The sequence below is a fragment of the Drosophila ficusphila genome, unplaced genomic scaffold, assembly GCF_018152265.1.
Source record: "Drosophila ficusphila isolate 14025-0441.05 unplaced genomic scaffold, ASM1815226v1 contig_198, whole genome shotgun sequence".
Taxonomy (NCBI): domain Eukaryota; kingdom Metazoa; phylum Arthropoda; class Insecta; order Diptera; family Drosophilidae; genus Drosophila; species Drosophila ficusphila.
In genome coordinates this window covers 250,771-269,379 of record NW_025064092.1, presented here as the reverse complement: position 1 = coordinate 269,379, position 18,609 = coordinate 250,771, and the positions used below count along the sequence as shown (strand labels likewise).

At 40.6% G+C, this 18,609-nt stretch overlaps 3 protein-coding genes across 4 annotated transcripts in view; all 3 read right to left on the bottom strand.

Annotated features, from left to right (window-relative positions):
• The window catches only part of LOC108091187 (unconventional myosin-XV), a 39,147-nt gene extending 30,784 nt beyond the window's left edge, over window positions 1–8,363 (bottom strand). For both annotated transcript variants that reach the window (XM_017190264.2, XM_017190260.2), the window contains exon 1: window positions 7,823–8,363. The gene's annotated coding sequence lies outside the window, so the exon portion shown is untranslated. The remainder of the gene's footprint in view (window positions 1–7,822) is intronic.
• A 1,172-nt stretch (window positions 8,364–9,535) lies between these two features.
• On the bottom strand, window positions 9,536–12,800 carry LOC108091252 (poly(U)-specific endoribonuclease homolog). The gene is made up of 4 exons (XM_017190367.2): window positions 12,579–12,800; window positions 11,398–12,511; window positions 10,223–10,652; window positions 9,536–9,857 (listed from the first exon to the last, which is right to left on the bottom strand). Exons 1-4 carry the CDS (start codon window positions 12,646–12,648, stop codon window positions 9,624–9,626), a joined length of 1,848 nt encoding a protein of 615 aa, XP_017045856.1. The 5' UTR covers window positions 12,649–12,800; the 3' UTR covers window positions 9,536–9,623.
• Window positions 12,801–15,386: 2,586 nt separating this feature from the next.
• Window positions 15,387–18,076, bottom strand: LOC108091141 (tryptophan 2,3-dioxygenase). The gene is made up of 6 exons (XM_017190176.2): window positions 17,902–18,076; window positions 17,662–17,822; window positions 17,456–17,589; window positions 16,463–17,069; window positions 15,673–15,766; window positions 15,387–15,604 (listed from the first exon to the last, which is right to left on the bottom strand). The coding sequence occupies exons 1-6, from the start codon at window positions 17,925–17,927 to the stop codon at window positions 15,487–15,489; spliced, it is 1,140 nt and encodes a 379-aa protein (XP_017045665.1). The 5' UTR covers window positions 17,928–18,076; the 3' UTR covers window positions 15,387–15,486.
• Window positions 18,077–18,609: the final 533 nt, after the last annotated feature.

Genomic DNA, 18,609 nt, shown 5'->3' with positions numbered 1-18,609 from the left:
CCAAGAAAACCAATTAAAATGCCAAGAATGCGTTTAAAATTATGAGCGCCCCAAAAAAGGGAACGTCGGGGAAAGAGAAGCCAAACATTCAAGTTCATTAAGAAATTTCCGAAAAAGCAATATTATAAATATGAAATGCGAACGCCCAAAAAGCCCCGCCGCATACGCTATATATATATATATATATATATATATATATATATAGTATATAGGTTGGCCAAAAGAATATTAAACAGATGCGGCAAGAGCGAAGGAAAAGTGGAGACTCAGACACGCTTCTTCTGCCTTTGCAGTTGTTGTTTTATGATGTTGTAGTTGTTTTGTCTCTGCCTTTTCTCAGGCAAAACTTTCACCTGTTTCGCGGCAAATGCCTTTAGCACACATACATAAATATTTATGCCCAAAACAACAGAAACATCAAATGAAAATAAAAATAAAAAACAAAAAGCAAAAAGCAACGACGAGAGAGTGAGAAGTTGTCGCGATTTAATTTGATTTGATTTGATTCAAGCAGTTTTGGCTTAAGTGAGTCAATCGGATTTGGATTTGTTGGCTAACTGCAAGTGGACTTGGATTCGGATTCGGATTCAGATTCAAAATTGGAGCTGAAGTTGAAGTTGGGTTTGGGTTTGGGGCCAGAGTAACGAATCTGTTTGATGCCAACTGGCGCGGCAAGTGCTCACGAATTAAGAGAGTCAATAGAGGAACTTGTTTTCGAGAGGCTGACACTTCGTCAGACAATTTCATTCAGTTCGCGGCTTCATCAGGCCAACACGTACGCACCAGCCAGGCCTCTCCTTCCCTCGATCTTTTCGGGCCACATGCCGTACACTGAGAGAAAAGCACAGAGCTCTATTCAGCAAAACAAAGTATGATTCAATCAGTGGCATTGAACTAGAATTATTTTACAATTTTTGAACATTTAAATAATAATGTATATGCTTGTTTTAAAATTTTCCCGATTTACTAATTGGAATAGCTAACTACACTGGTTAAAAAAGACAAACACAAACTATTCAATACGGCTTAAATAAGATTTAAGCAACCCTCCCTTTTTCTTTTCCCCTGTGTAACAATAACAAAAACAATGGCTAGGCAGCCAACAAAAATCTTGGCTAGCTACGGGTTCGACCGCATTCCAATGCTAAGACGTCGCTGCCTGCAGTCCATGTTTAATGCTAAGGTAGCAACAAAACCAAAGCGGCAGCAGCGAAAATAGCAACAACAACATAAAGAGCATTAACAATAACAATAACAACGAGCGCGGCATTAACATCATGATTATGTGTGTTAGTAATCAATGAGCAAATATCCAACGATGTGGAATAACAATCATAAGAATTTCATTTGCAGCTTGCCTTTCGATCACTCACGGCAAAGTAAAGTCGGGTTTTTATTTTGATTTTTGTGGCATGGGTTGGGCAGCCCACTTAGCGGAAATTACGCAATCGAAGATACCTACATTAGGATTCCCTGCTTAATTTGATTAATTGAAAATTTATTAGACATGCAATAATGTTTGATTTTGATATAACGAAAGAATGCCGACTTAAATAAACGCAAGACACTTAATATTTGCATTAATTTTAACATTTTGAGCAATGTTAATTTTCATAGTTTATTATATATTCAAAAAACATAAGTTTGCGTTACTTATAATTGTACATTAAAAGTAAACAACTTTCAAAAACTACTCAAGTTCGTCGCCTAAGTCGTTTGTTTTTGGTGTCAAGTATTTTATCTTTGGGCTTTTACAAACACTTTATTAAATTCTTGTACAGCTATCATAGGTGTGTAAGCTCCTTGGCTAAGTTTGTCTATATAAAAATTAATATATATAAATAAATATCTCAGACAACAGACTCTTCCCCTCATTTCCATTTTAACATGGGAAATGTTTTTGTGGCAAGCGTGTTCCCATGACAAAATCCAATTCTGTATGAGATGCTTGTGTTCGATTTCTAAAAATGATTTGTTATCATCCATGACACACACGCACATGCTCACACACATGCACACACACACACACAAAGGCAGCAGACCGCACCTGTTAAAACGCTTAAATGTTAAGTTATGCACAAGTCGGTTTCAGGTGTTGATGTCTGTGTGTGTTTGTGGCTGGAAAAAATGTGTTTCTGTTGGCTTGGCAGCAAGTTTTTCGTTTCGAGTGTATTGATACATTCTTGGCATAGCTGAGAAGTCTGAATGGCCCTAGAAATATGGCCAAAACAGGGGAGGGGGAAAGGGGGAGGGGGAGGAGGTGCGGCTCCGGCTGCCACGAAGTGAAACTCAATAGACGGCCGAGTGTTGTTTTTTTTTTATCTCGACAAACACCTCACCATCTCGCACACGCACAGCCAAATACGATCTTTAATTATGTTGCGCCAGCTATTTAATTTAACGTTTTCGTTTACGATTTCGATTTTGTTTTAATTGAGTCGGTTTGACGAACTGCAATTTGCAATTCGAGCAGCAATTAATTTCGGTTTACTTCGGTTTACTTTCAAGTTGCGTTTTTTTACCCACTTAACACATTCGCTATTTGCTCGCCGCAATTATGCATTATTTATTGTTTACTTTTGTTTTATTTTCAAAGCTGATTGTTTTTCGATATGCAAGTCGGATTTTTCGTTTAGGCTGCGTGCTTGAAACACAGATTGAACGATAATCATAGGCGCTGCATGCCTTCAGTAATAAATATGTTGTTTTCGGATTGAATTGAAATTCAAATCAAAATTTGGGTTCGCAAAGGTTAATTACGAAAAGTTGGTAACAGATTATTGTTTTAATCGGTTTGATTAATTTAAATAGCTCATTTGATTTCATAACATAAGTCTTTAAATCAATTTTGAATATGGAAAGGAAATTAATAGTTGCAATAAAAATTAAAACATTTAATGCATTCTTTATTTGTTTTGGATATGGAAAATAATAGTTGTTTATATTTTACTTTTACTTTAATATGTAATTGTATTAATATATTTTAAATAAAAAGTGATATATTTTTCTCATATCTTAGCTCAGGATAAGACTTAAGAATAATAATATCCAATTTGAGCGCTGACAAGATCTTGTTTTTTTTTTTTTTTGAAATCAGGCAGAATCCCTAAGTGGATCTGACATTCCAAGCTCGTTTGAGAGAAAACTGGCCAATTCCCCTCGAATCTGGCCAAGACTCGGGAGCAATATCCCGCCAAGATCCGCGATAATCTGCAGCTCGTTGCCCTGCAGCTCCGCAGAATTCCAGGCTAATTCAATTTCGGACTGCAGCCGAGCTTCGAGGTTTGAGGTCCGAGGTCCGAGGCCCATTTCCCCGAGCCGTGCCATTTCAATTAAAGCCAACGGCGATGCCAGCGACGTCTGGCCGCGACTGCCTGACTGACAGTTTGACTTATTGGCTAAAAGCTTTGGCCAAAAACAGTCAACAGTCAGCAGCACGCACTCACAGCTCGCGGCTTTTCTTGGGTTTGTCTTGGCTTCGCTTGTCTAGGGAGTGACTAGTCATATATATTATTCTCCGTTGTTGCAGTAAGCGGCTTAATTGCCACTGGCGCTGCTGCTGCTGTTGCTGCTTTTGCTGCTCTTGGGCCTGGCATTTTTTCGTCTTTCGTTTTCGGGTTGGACAAATAGAAAATTTCATGTAGAAAGAAGAAATATTTAGCAAGAAGGTTGAGTCGGCGCACGATTTCACTAGCAGCAGCGTCAAAACCAAGACCAAAAACAAAACCAGAGCCCAGCCAAATGGTATAAGCCAAGTTCGAGCTAAAATGGCGACACACACACACACACACACAGGCGCGTGCAGAGAGTAAGCCAAAAGGCCAATAAACCTTTGGAAGAAATAAAAAAAAGCGCGCCATGTTGCCAGCAGCTTGCTCATCGATCACAAATACACACGGCGACAAGCCCACAATGCAAACACAAAATCAAATACAAAATACAAAATACAAAATACAAAATCCAAGAGCGGATAACTCGATGCATGCAGAAAAAAAAAAAAAAAAACAAAAAGGGAAATTTTGAAAACGCGCCGCCGGAGACAATTGAAAGTGGCGGTGCATAAACTATTCTAACAATCAACTCGAGTCCATTGGCGTTGGCTTCACTGTAGGAGTGCCGCTTGATTTGCTTTTTGCAATCGCCGTTTTGCGTCTATGCGTCGCCGTTGAAGTTGCTGCCGCACCCGCAACATTGGCGGCATTGGCAAAACAAGGGCCCACCGGGACCTCCATCCACCAATCCACCAATCCACCATTCAATATCCACTGGAAACTCCATCCACGCGGAGCTGCAAAACGTGGAAGGGGCGCCCACGAGCTGGGAAACAGCTGCGTCTTTTGGGGGCGTTGCGGAATGTGGGCCAAGCCAACAAGCCAACGTTCGAGGCCAAAAAGGTACTGCAGTTTTTCAGACGCGAATCTGGCGGAGGTGCCGCCGCCAAAGATGGGGCTCCGACTTGGTTTTGGTGCCCAATTAAAAATGCAGACCATACGCGAGTCTTGTAAAGACAGCGCGGTAATTAATAACTTCATCAATTCAGGTTAACCCATAAGAAGAAAAATGAATATGTGGGCCTCAAAATTTTGAAATTACGCTGTTTTACACGAACTTTTAAAAAAGACTACTACACATTCAATAAATATATCATAAATCGATTAAAAATCCTTTGTTGGCTAAGAATAAAAGTTGTAAAAATATTTTAAACAAAAAAAGTTAGAAAATAATAGGAAATTACTATTGCTCGAAAACAAATTTAAAAGTTTTAAGACATTATATAATTTTAGTTTATATAATATATTATATATATAAACTCAATATCTCTTTTAAATAAATTTAAAACCCTTCTTACTGTTTTAAAGATGAAAACCTAAGTACTTTCTTATATTGCCCAAATAATATTTAATAATTCTATTTAATAATTCTACAGCAATAGGAAAACTGAATTCCAAAAATCTATTACCAATACAATAATTATTATAAGATCAACATCCCTTACGTTACTTTCTCAAAACAATTTCAGAGTTTAGCCCACATTTGTAACTCTACTTAATCGATTTGATTAAATCAAGCCTCAGCTAGCAAAAGTTCCCAGGCGAAATTGATTTTTGATGGCTCCAATTAACGCTTCGTCCAAATCGATTAAAACTTAATAACAGTGTGTAGGGTTTCGATCAAAAAACGAAATCGATGACGACAACAGAAGAGGTCTCTGTTCAAGAGGATGACGGCGAAGATCCGAAGATTTACCGCGAAAACCAAACAAAAAAAAAAAATAATAAAAAACGTAAATTAAAAATTTCACTCAATGGAGATCGGTTTGCTGTTTTTGTTGCTGCTCGTGTTCGCTGTGACTATTTTGTTTAAATAAAGTAAAAGTCAATTAACATCTTTGTCGCATTAGCATGAGTGTGAGTGATTGTGTGAGCTGGCATTCGTGGTGGTGTTTGCTCTGGCTTTGTTATGCATTTTTAGCATTTGCGGCCGGGCTTTTTCTTCGCCAGCGTCGCCAGCATGAAAATGAGCACGAAAGCGAAAAGCAAAAAATTATCGATAGCACGACCGAACACCTAGCTTCGGAAATTCCAGATACTCTTGTTCCCCAGTTGATTGTTAATAGAGTTTAACTAGACGAATAATTAAATGAAAGAATGTAATTGTTTAGTATACAAAGAAAAGTATCTTTCCATGCACATTTGATTACTTTTTTTTTAAATAAAAATGTGAATATTAGGGTTTCCTTGTAGAGAACTTAGCTGTTGGGTACAAAATTCCTTGACCTTTTAAAAACTTGCTGTACATATAATAAGCTAACTGAAAATTACTGAAGACAAAGGACTAAGATTCCAATTCAAATAGATTTCTGTTCATAACTCACAGTTGTACTGGACTCGAGAAAAGGTTCAGACACATGCCGCTATATGCACATTGTGTTTTATTAAAATGTATGACCCATGGCATAACAAACCCCGTAACAAAACCGTTTTCCCATAAAAACCTGATGTATTGTTTTTGGATTAAGAGCTTGATATATGTAGGTAGGCTCTCATCGCTGACCCCTCTGTGGATGCAACAGGCGAACCCTAATGAAATCACCCTCCGTCAGGGTATAAAATTATAGCAGCGATAAGAAAACACGGCAAAGAGCAGGGAAAACAAAAGACTCAGGCAACGAACGCGAACTCGGGAGAGAGGCCAACTAAGAAGGGGAAGGTGGAGATTGGTGGAGAGGGGAGAGAGGGAGGGGGTCAGGGCGTTGTTGTACGGAAGTGGCACGCATACACTGACACTCTCACACACACACAAACACACACACTGACGCGAAGACAGGCAGAGACATTCGGACCTGGCCAAGTGGCCGCTGCGGCATTCTTCGATGGCCGGAACCAGTTTTCTTTTGCGCCACCACCAATTTTTTGTTTTATAGCTTTTGCGTCGATCTTTTTTTATTTTCTGGCTTTTTGCACGCCTAACTGTTTGCCATCGTATACCGTTGGCAGCGCAGCGTTCTTGGCTTCTTTTGGCCTGGCATGATTTGCCAAAACGTCGCTGATCGAAACCGAACGAAAGCCAAAAACGATACAAAACGAAAAGAAACGAAACGAACGAGCCAAATCGAGGCAACCATCCGATTGGGACGATCGTAGGGATCGCATCGGATCGGATCGGATCGGATCGGATCGGTTTGGATCGTATTGGATCGGAAAAGAAACCGAAAAACAGCATCTAGAACCACTCGAGAACCGTTAGGACGAGCTTATGCAACTGCAACTGCGGCAATGGATCGTCGTCCATCGGAGGAGGATGGGGACCAGGTGCCGTTACACAAATTGAAACCGATCGGCGATCGCATTCGAGGAGACGAGAACAGGTCTTGGCATCTGGGCCTGCGGTGAACCCGAAGAATCGAAAAGGTTCGACGCGAACACGTGCAATTGGCTGGAAGTCAAGATTGCATCTCCGATGATCTCACCGCAACTCGAAAACTTTATTGCCTCTATAATTAGCCGTGATGGGGGTGGCTCATAGAGCCAATTGCTGCCATTGGCAATGGCATTGGTCAGCCTGATTAATCGATCGATTGATTGAAAGTATTTTTGGGAAATAAACATCAGTGATTTCATCGGTAATAAATGTCACAATGTTGGAATGTAAAAGCCGCACATTCCAAAATTGTGACATTTTTTCTCAAACTCGCAAATTTATAGCAACTAAAGAAAATATCAGAAATATTTGAAGTCAAGAAATTACATTTTTTTATAATTTGCTACAACTTATCTTACAGATAATAAATGAAAACAGTCATAAGATATTTAAAAAAAAAAAACTTTAATGATGCTTCAAATACCCATGAATAACACAGAAGATCTTGACAAACTAACGTGGCGACAAATGTTCTAAAAACTGGTCTCAAAAATTATTTTTATCGGTTTTTTTTAATTCAATGAATAGTTAATATATTTAAGGAATTGTCATATATACAAACATAAAAACGAAGGCAAAATTATTAATATTATTTGTAGGCTAACGGCTTTCTACTGTCCTATAAAAATCCTACCTCTAAGCCGCACCTAAGATTCCTCAACCTCCTTCCGATAGCCAATTAAACTTGTTCAATAAAAATGATCTCTTAATGGCGCCTGGCAATCCTGGTTCTATTGACACTCGAGTTTTTGTTGTTGTTGTTGGCGACCAAGATTCAGATTCTGATTTGAATTCCGAGAGAGCGGGCAAAAGGTTTCTGCCGTTGCTGTGCATTCTCCCTGCTCACTCGCTCTCTCTCTTTCGCTCTCTCTCTCTGTCTCATTTTCTGGGCATTACTTACTTGCTTTGTTGTTGCCTTGCGTTTCATTTAACCGTTCTGCCAGCGTGTGAGTTTGTGTTTTATGTTTTTGAGCTCTTTCTTAAACCTTCTTTCTTCTTCTCTCTTTGCTCCTTTCTCGGTTGCTTTTATCGTCACTTCGTCACCGCACACAGAAGATTATAAGAATTCTGCTACATTTCATCCGCAGAGTCTTCTGCCGCTCTCTTCTTGTCTTCCCTCTTTCCCCTGTTTCGTTGTTTGTGATTCTTTTCTTCGCTACGCCAATTTGGTTGTTGCGTTGTTTGTCAAAAAGCGTCGACGGTTTTCAATTTCGGTTAACAAAATTAGAACAATAATTGCACGGCACTTGCGAGTTGGGTAACGAAAAAAAAAAAAACTTAATTTGACCGCTGAGTGTGTGTTAGTGTGGTTGTGGTTGTAATCCGTGGCACGCCGCGCACCAAAAAAAATGCACAACAAACTTCTCCGGCAGTCAAACAGCAACTGAAATGGCTGAAACCAATGAAATGGCTGAAACCAATGAAACCCGACTGGAACAGCAGATCACTTGCAGATCACTTGTTGCCGAGAAGAAGAGAAAGAGCGCAGGTGTAGGGTTGTCAAAAGCATAAATATATCAGTGTATCGATAAGCCAAAGTTGAAGGCTTTGATAACTTTTTTTGGCTTATAATTAAAAGTTACTCTGTTCCGTAAATTAGAAGCAAATATGTTCCTCATGGAATTGTATAAGGCCAATAATTAGATATTATTAAACTAAAAAAATTTTTTAAGCAACGGAGACTTTGTTTTGGGTTAGAAATTGAACTAAAATATTTTGATGTTGTAAGTGTGAAATATCTAAACCACTAGTCTAAGCAGTTTGAGAGTCAAATATTAGAATTAAATATTTCCCAAATGACAGGGTAAACTGGACTTTTAATGTATGTATATGCATGACAACCCTGCAAAAGAGAGAACTACAAACCGCTGAGAGCCGGGCTTTAGCGCTGTAACTGGTTTTCCACTGCACGCGCATTCATTTTGTAATTGCCGCCTAGTATAACCGTTTCAAAAATTACACCAAAAATACTAAAAAATGTTAAGATTTAAAAACTTTTTTAGCCACTCCTTAGTATTTTGAACTTTTTTAAAGGACTTGAAGATTTCAATATAAATTGAAGTGTAGTATTTTTCTTTAATATATTTGCATGAGCCATGCGCAGGTATAAACTACGTTTGTTATTAAAACATTTTAATATTTCCAAATTTTGATTAAAAGTCCAAAAAAAAGTCCATTTTGTTTCAATGGTTTGTTTTTACTCCACCTAACGTTGTCAAGAATAGTTATCTTGTTTTTTTTAAAGTAAATACAGAAATAAATACGCTTTGTTTGAATGTGTTATTTATTATTTTATTTGAATTTCAAAACTTTTATGGATTCTTAACGTTCGTATAGCATTAGTGATGCGCAAAATATGAACTCTCCAAAACTCCAAAGGAATCGATAGGGAAATCGATATCCCTTGGACCTGGTAAGCAGTGCTGAGAACTGCTTGCCAAAGCCCGCGCAATTGAATGAACAAAACTTTAAATATTTTTGTATAGATAAGCCAACAAAATAATAAATAGAAACACTATTTTTTTTGGTGTTATCTTGTTAATACCGATTTACACATACATACATTTTCTACCAGAAAATAAAAATCTTTTAATTAAATTAAACAAAAGTTTGATTTGTTTTCACAAAATTACTTTATTTATTAAAGCGACAGAAAAAAAATGCTACGGTGACTAAGCGATGGGCGATCGACGATCGATGCCTCAAATCTCGGGATAGGCGCTGCCGATCAGGTTCTTTCCCCGGTAGCGCCACGAATAGGTGACGATGCCGAACCTGCTGTTGCCCAAGGACACCGGACAGGTGCGATCCGGACGCAGCTGGAAGCAGACTGTGTAGAGAGCGAGCTCCAATTCGGGTGAGGTTCCCACAAACAGGGAGTTCACAGGCTTGTTGATTCCTTGGTGCGAGAACCTGATCTTTATGACTTTGCCCTTCTGCAAAAGGAATAGATATGATAGTAAAAGTAAATAATTATTTTAAGAAGGGAATTCGCGGGTAAAAAGGGAGACATATAAAATAAAGGAGAGGGTTATGATGATAATTGTTAACCATTAAAGACATTGGACCCACGTTAACTACTGATATTAAAGTTCTCAAAATTTTAAGGACTAAACTGACCGCGTAGGATCTGCTATTTCAATAACAACTATTGTTAATTTAAATATCTTACTTAATAAAAATAAGATAGGATTGTGAAATAAATAAATTAGTCGAAAAACACCTTTCCTTTTTTAGGATTTCAGTCCCACCCCATTATTGCACTGCTTTCTACAAAGGATCCGCTCGAAGGACCACTCACCGTGCCAATGTCCTGCTCCTTCATGTAGCCCTTGTAGTCGAAGCGGCCGCCCTTCTCCTCCTCGCCGATGTAGACCCAGTTGTGGAACCCGATGATGGTGCCGTCCTTCACCTCGTGGACGAAGACGTGCTCGAACCCGGAGCTGCCGATCTTGCCCTGGCCGCGGGAGTACTGCGTGAACCAGAGCTCCTTGACCAGGTCGCGGTGGGTCTTCGGATCGGGTCCGAGCACGCCCTTCTGCTGCAGGAAGAGCATCGCCTGCCGCATCACCGGGGTGGCCATCACCGCGTCCAGGAACTCGTTCTCCTCCTTCCGCTCGTTCGGAGTCACGTGCTCGTTGACCAGCGTGTCGTGCTCGTAGTTGTTGAACAGCAGCCGCATCTTGGCGATCGTCGGCGACTCCAGGGCCTTGGCGTCCACATTCAGGAGACTTTGGGATGGCAAGTCAATAAAAATAATAGTTTTAATTAACGTAGAAAAAAGCGATGCATTATCTTCTGTAGCGCTATTCGAAATGTTTGTAACAAATTAAGTTTCACAATAAAATGAGTTATTGAATATTAACAGCCTATAGAGACTATGATCTGCCGAAATTGTAAATATATTCCAATTACTCATATCATTTACAAAAATAAAAATTATGTAAAATAATACACTTCTTTCATTTAACTAACCGCATTTCAAAATCTTTTATAATTTAAATATAGGTGTTCAAAGTTTTTATTTAGTTTTGTATATAGGTTCAAAAAGAACTATTTTAATATTTAGAGCTCTAAAAATGGCTCAGCAAAGATGTTAGGAAACGTTAATCAGAAAATCCTCTAAACATTTAAATATGTATTTTAATACAAATAATCAGTACTCATTAACCTACATCTGCACTTTATATATAATATTTCGAGCATATGACGGCATGAAAAATAAATACTTTTTGCAGTTGTTGAGTTCTCTGTTAAACACGATTAGCAAAACAATCTTTAATTACTATTTATTTTTTGTTTTTCCTGTTTTAAATTCATTAAAATAAACAAAATAACTTCGAATAGTAGGATTTAAGATAGAAGGACTCCCAATTTGGATAAGTCAAATTTTCTATACTCATAATGCAAAAGATTCTCTGTTTGCTGGATCGCAATGCGCTTCTAAGGATCGCAATTCCTGCAAGGACTACTTACGGATTGGGTGCCTCGTCGGCGCTGTCGATGGAGCGCGTGCGTCCCTGCAGGTTCACCTGGATGTTGCCCAGCTGGCTGTTGGACTCCTTGGTGTACAGCTGCTCGGTCAGCTGGCGAATCTCGTCGTCGGTGGCCACCGAGTTGCCCGACGACTGGAAGCCGGGTCGCACGGTGGTTGTGGTGGCACCACCTCCAATACCTCCACCGCCTCCTCCACCCACTTTGTGTGGTCCAAAGGAGGATCCGTGGGCGGGAGTCGGCGTGGGCGTAACCGAGTGGGTGGCAGTGGGCGTGGGAGAAGGTGGTTGGGTGACCTTGGTGGGCGGATGCACTGGATGCTGTGGCGTTGGCAGCGGCGACTGCCAGGCGGAAGGAGATCCCGGCGTGGGAGTCGGTGATCCTGGAGGAGTCTTGGCCGTCGGCAGTGCGGGGAAGTCCTCCTTTTGCGAGGGTCTTCGAGGTCCTGGCAACGAGGGGAAGTCCTCCTTCTGCGCTGGCTTACCTGTGGTGCTGGTGGGGGTGGGGGTTCTCTGGGTGGTGGTGGTGCTCGTAGAGCTGGAAGTGGTGCTGATGCCCAGTCCAAAGCCAGGATTGCGGGTTCCCTGCCCCGGACCTCCGCCGTAGCTCAGGTCGTAGCTATTGGGCTGCGGCTTTTGTGGCCGATAGGGAGCGAATCCGGGCGGCAGATTGGGTGCTGCAGTGCCTCCCGCTGGCTGCTGGCGACCTTGAGCGGGCTGCTGGGCGGGCTGTGGCTGCGGATGCGGTTGCGGATGGGCCTGGGGAGTCCTGGCACTGGTCGTGGGCCACTGGGGACCGCTGGCTGGCGGCGGAGAGGCGCCGAACGGAGAGGATCCCGGGGTGTCCGGCCGCGGACCCAATGGCACCAGTGGAGCGTGCGAGATGACCAGCGGTGGCGGCTTCTGGGCCGCCGTGGGTGTGACCACCAGCGCCCTGGGCGTGGTGACAGCTGGTGGGGCAGCGGGAGTCGTCGTGGTGGTGGTGGCATCGCTGCCGAAGAACTTCTTGAAGCCGCCGAACCAACTGGACTTCTTGGTGGTCGTTTCCACGGCGTCTAGGGGATCCGGTGTGATCTGCACCTCGCTCTTGTAGCCAGCTGAGGGATTGCAAGTGGGATGGGTTTTGGGTTATTGAGTTTATCTACCTGTGGCCTTTTCGTTTACCTGCCAAATGAAAGCGGCCGGCGAGAGCCAGGCACAAAAAGAGCGCACTCAATGCCAGGCAGCCGCGCATTTTGCTCGTTTTATTAGCACTTCGCCTTGGCCTATTACGATTTTCTTTACGGTTTACGGGTTGTAGATGGTTCACGGGTAACTCGGAGACAACTCGACCCTCGACCAGCTGAACGGAGACTCGGAAAGCGACTGAAACTGACTGGCCGACTGGCTGACTGGCTGAGAGACTCCAGCGCGAAATCCGCCTGATTGCCAAGATCGCAGCTGATGTTGCTGCTGCTGTCGCCGGTGTTGCTGTTGCTCCTACTGATGTTGCTGTTGTTGCTGCTGTTGCTGTTGTTGCTGCTGTAGATGTTGCTGCTGTAGCCGCTGCTTCTGCTCTTGTTTTTGTTGGTTTTATTAATGAGCTTACGACGCGTTCGTCGGCGGCGTGGGGTTTCGCCTCCGCTCAGCTGCGCTACACAAATCACAGCCGGCTGTTTTAGTTTTCATTAAAAATGTATACAATTTTGCAATTGATTTAATATATGAAACCAATATATATCAAACACATTCAACGACTTTATTAATTGTATTATTGAATTTAAAGATTCTTTGCATTTACATATATTTATCCAAAGGCTCTTAAAAAAATTTTAAACTTATTTACCACCCAAATTTATAAATACAAAATGTGTTTCCACCTATGTATATTTAATAACTTTTCATAGCAAAAATTGATAAAAATGAAATAAATAGTAAATTTAAGGTAGTAGAAGGAAGAGATAAAATAAATTCAAATTCCGCAGAAACGTAGTAGTCACTAAAGATTCAGAGTCATTCTAAAAGTGTAAATGTGATGAATCACAGGTTATCGCAATTAACATTTGTTTTCATAAAAAAATAACTGTAAACAACATTAGCATTTGTTTAAGTTTGTTTATTTATTTATTTATAGATTAGCGCAAATGAAAACTAATGTTATAAAGAGATAAGAGATAAAAGAGATAAATTTAGCTATTTTACTTAGTAAGGTTCTTATAGACTGACTCCTGAATACTTATAATAGAACAATGCCAGTGCCTTTCCCAAAATAAATAACTTTTATTAAATGTTATTGCATAACGGTGATAGATTTGATTTTAATTAATATAATAAACCTATAAATATACCTATATAAAAATAAGATATCATTACTGTTATAAGTACAATGTATTATTGAATCCAAAAGTAAATTTTATCTTAGAAAATTTGGAAGCAATAATAGTAAAAACCATTCGTTAGAGCCGGACTTCGCAGAATAGCGGCGAACTTGCCACTGGATTTGGATTCTGGATTCTGGAGGGACCTGCTTCAAGGGTTGCTCGATGGATGGCTGCGGTCCATAATTACCTGGGCCGAGCTCTAATTGCCAAACAAAAGCACGACAAGACCGGACAGAAATAACCGCAGAGATCCGAGCAAATGTAGTGGGGGTAGTCCGAAATTCATTTGCCTTCGGAAGTGGCTCACGTAAGCGATTCAAGCGAATTAAGCTTACATAATGCCAATGCCTTAGAACTCGGCTCTCTGATTTCAGTATTGTTCTGATCCGATCCCGATTCCCCTCCCCTCCCGATCTCCTCCTAATTAATTGCAGTCGGCACTTGGAAGAGTGGAGCGGACAGAACTTGGCATCCCGTTCCAATAAATAATAAATAATAAATAGAAATGAAACTGAAAACTCAGAGCCTAAATCGGTGGCTTATCGCCCGGCGAAAGGCCGATGGCAAAGGTTATGTTTTCGTGTGCTCCATTTGAGCAAACAGCGATAGAGGTTGGAACGCTCTCCAAATTATAATTGCAAAACTCGAACGCTAAATAGATAACCCGCCTATAAATGATCATTTAATGATTGCAAACCATAGAAAGCTATGAATTTTTAAAATAAATTGATAATTAAATATAGGTACTCTCCATAACAGATCTTTTTAAAAGAGTTTAAAAGTGATTGTACACAGAGCAGTAACAATCTGACATATAAATAGATATGGCCGTCCGTCCGATTCAACAATTAAAACGACTATAATTGCAATTAACTGGATTCACTTTTCCACCCACAAGGTTGTTGTGTGTTCTGATATACTACGGTCAATTCGCAATTGCTTTTTAAATGCTTCTGTGCTTTTCAAGAGGTTATTTGCCATTTCAAGTTGAACAATTAAGTGAAAAAACAAAAAGCCATTTTTAACACTCCAAAATGCGCATATTCTTATTATATGGTATATATTCATATATGTAGAACTGTCATTCTGTTTTTAATCGCCTTTTATTATAATTATGCGCAGATAATTATTGAAATCTAATTGATCGGTTCCATACCCAGTGGAATTAATATGACCAATATCAAATTTGTTCAATGTTTTTAATTAATAGAAATTTAATATTACTTGTGTGGGCCAAGAACTTATCTTTTTGTACATATATACAAGGATTATATTATACACTGAATGTTAAAAGACCTTAAGAATTTTTCCCTTGCATTTCATTGTTTTTTATCCAGAAATAAAAAAGATATATTCCGAGTTTACAGCATAACCAAACAGTTCCATTTGAAATTATGGTACCTATACTATATGTTATGGGTCAAATAGAAAAGAGGGAGACAGAAAGTGCTGGATAACCAGAATGTTTAGGGCATACTTTCAGGGTGATAGGAAGTCAAGTTTCGGCACAACCTTAGGAAAGAATTAAAAATTCTATATAGTTTCTTATATATATTATCAAGAAGTACCTATTGTATGGAATTTAGAGTTACGCAGAGTGAAGAAAACCATATCGTATTTTATAACAAAGAATAAACAAGAATTTTATTATGCAAACAGTGGAAGAGAAGAGTAAATCATAGCCAACACAAAATGTTATCCCCTCCCGATTGTCAGACACTTTTGTTGATCAGTTTCTTGCGAATGGTCTCGTCGAGCGGTGGAATCGCTTCGCGGGGAATCAGGAAAGTGGAAAGGTTGAACAGGTCCAGGAACACCTTGTATCGGTCACTGAAATCAGAAGTGAAATCACAATTAGAGGTCATCGAGCTCGGAGCTGAGACGTCTGCGATGATCACCTGAGAGTGGAGCGCAGATATTGATATCCGGACGATCCGCCAGTTCCCAGTTGCTGGGATCCAATCATGCGTTGCACCATGATCACGTGGTTATCTGTGGTGGAAAATAAGAAAGTAGTTTGTACTATCCAGCAAAATGAAGAAGTAAGCAATAGTTTTAAAACAAAACTACATTTAACTCAAATCCAAACACCATCTTAAGTAAGCGCAAAGGAATTATTACATTTACAAGAGTAAAATATATTCTGAATATATTTCTACACTTCTTTAGAAATTAACCACTTGTTGTATTAAACAATTAAAACTTTTTAAGAACTATCAATTACAACGATTATTTGAAACTGGAATTTCCAGGAGCAAATGAATTTCCTTTTTTATTTTAGGTACACTCTCTTTTGTTTTAATACTTTGTATTAACCCAAATGATTTCTGAACTAGTAATAATGCCTAAATTATTTTTTTTTTTTTTATGGGTTTATCACTGGCATTATTTGTTTAGAACCGTGTAAATTGTTTTATAATTAGATTATTCGTTGTATAAATCTTTGACTTTTTTTTGTCCTTTAGGGGAAAAACAATTACAATACAAGTCTACAGTTCAATATTTACAAAACACTATCAGCGAACTTAAGAACCATTTGAATATTTTTAAGGCCGTATTATTACATTTTAAATTTTGTGTTTTGTTTTGAGTTCTGTTTTCTGCTGGTTCTCTGAGATGCCTTAGTTTGATTGAAAGTCTTGTCTAAATACATTACTTGTGGAACAGGTTAAAGGATCTTTCACTTACACCGCCACTTGGTGATGAGGGAGTCGATGTCCATGAGCAGGGTGAGCAGCTGGTGGGGCTGGCTGAAGCGGGGCTCGTCCCGGTAGAAGGTGATCATGATGGCGCCCTGGAGGGCGCGATGGCTGAACCGCCGGTCGCCGCGGCGGACGAGCGCCTCGTGGACCGCCGGATCGAAGATGGAGCGGTACACCTCGCGCCGCTTCTCGATGTCCATCAGGCGGTAGTTCTTGGCCTTCTCCACGGGCTCCCGCATGGCGCTCTGTACCTGCGCCTCCAGGAAGCGATCGACGCTCTCCTGGAACTTCGCCCAGAAGTTGAAGCCGCTCTCCTCCAGCCCGGGCGTCCGCTCCAGCCACCGCTGCACCAGCTCCAGCAGGGAGGGATCCCGCTCCGAGCAGCGGATGGCACTGCGCGCCTCCTCGTCGCTGAAGACGTCGGAGTACTTCTGGTTGTACCGCACCCGCTGCTCCGTGAGAACGCCCAACTTGTTCTCGATCAGCCGGAACTGCAGCGACTGGAATCCCGAGGCGGGCGCCAGGTACTTGCGGAAGTCCATGAAGTCCAGCGGCGTCATCGTCTCCAGAATGGGCACCTGGTCCACCAGAAGCTGCGGGAGGTGGGTTTTGTCAGTTATAAACAAATAAAGGTGTGCATTCGCAGTTTTATAGCTCTATATACTTTCCTACTACACTTTTAGATGCATATTATTATAATGTATGATATAAGATTTAAGTTAGTGTATAATTTTTTATACTTTAAGTAAACTTCATAATGTAACTTAAACCGTATAATGTGTCTTAAATGATTATCTTGATGATAAATTGTTTATAAAATAATTTAATCAATGTATCACTTTCCAAGTGGCTTGCTAGCAAACACTAAATAGAATAGTATCAACCTTTATGTTTTTGCTTGCTTTAAATACAATGCCCTTGGAAGTACACACCCTTGATTAGTTTTTGATTTAAATATGACAGTAGCTATTAAACTTACCTTTAGGATGAGAACCACTCGGTTCAGGCGCTTGACGATCTCGAGGGTCTTGGTCTCGTCGATGACCTCCGCGTCCAACATGTCCCGAATGGAGTCAAACTCGAAGATGATCTGCTTGAACCACAGCTCGTAGGCTTTGGTATTTAAATTTAAACAATAGTAAGAAGGTTTCTATATGTAGTTCATCCTAAGCCAAGGGAACCTACCCTGGTGCGTGATGATGAAGAGGTGCTCATCGTGGACGGGTCGCTTGTCCTCCTCGGACAGCATGCACTGGGCATCCAGCAGCTTGTCGAGCATCAGGTACTCCCCGTAGATCTTGCCCACCTCCGTGGTCAGCGGCACCGCGGAGTCATCGTGTTCGTTTCTGGAGGGGATTAAGATCCGGTTTGGATTCGAGTGGCAGTCCCAACTGTTTTTTGGATCGCACGTGCTGCTCTGCTCACCCGTTTCCTGCGTAGGGACAGCTCATGGTGGCTCCAATCTCCAATCTTTGTTCTCCAATCTCCGTCACGATCTCCTCGAGCGATGGACGCTGGCGAACTGAAGCGGACGCCGATTGGGTCTCGTCTTCCCCAGCGAAGCGATAACGCCGAAGAGAGAGAGCTCCAGTTCCAGTTCCGACTGATTGCACATGGGCAATCGCAGGCAGATAGGCTGGAAATAATCAACTGCTGGAGGTGAAAGTGCGGCGCTCACAATTATTTTGGAATTCGCTGGGAGCGAGCTTCGAGGAAAACTCATTCAGAAACACCAGAAGAATAGGTCACATGTATCACAAAAAACATTTTATGGTGACTAGTTCGAAGATAGGTAAAAACGTATATATAATATAATTATAAAAAAACAAGTAAACTCTTAAGAACATTATGTTGATAAAAAGGTAACAGATATGATTTCATTTGTCTGAGGAAGAGTATTACCTTTGTATTGCATTGATTTAATATTAAATTATTAAGGATTTTATGCGAAGAGGTGCTGTCAAATTTCTCAGTATTTTAATTAACTATTTTCCAGTGTATGTTTACAAAAAAAAATAGGTAATCTACTAAAAGAACTGCTCGCTAATAGGTCAAGGTTGAGTGAAAATAAAGCTATTGGAATAACACAAAATTTGATAGCTTCAACATGTTTTTATTTAAACGCACAATCCG

Bases quoted from the DNA above. Each gene is read 5' to 3' on its own strand.
- LOC108091252 (XM_017190367.2), bottom strand. From the start codon at position 12,648: ATGCGCGGCTGCCTGGCATTGAGTGCGCTCTTTTTGTGCCTGGCTCTC. The intron at 10,653-11,397 runs GTAAGTAGTCCT...GCCATCCCAAAG, and splicing joins GCCGACGAGGCACCCAATCC to TCTCCTGAATGTGGACGCCA. The intron at 9,858-10,222 runs GTGAGTGGTCCT...TTCCTTTTGCAG, and splicing joins AGGAGCAGGACATTGGCACG to AAGGGCAAAGTCATAAAGAT.
- LOC108091141 (XM_017190176.2), bottom strand. From the start codon at position 17,927: ATGAGCTGTCCCTACGCAGGAAACGG. The intron at 17,823-17,901 runs GTGAGCAGAGCA...AATCCCCTCCAG, and splicing joins TGTCCCTACGCAGGAAACGG to AAACGAACACGATGACTCCG. The intron at 17,590-17,661 runs GTAGGTTCCCTT...TAAATACCAAAG, and splicing joins CTTCATCATCACGCACCAGG to CCTACGAGCTGTGGTTCAAG.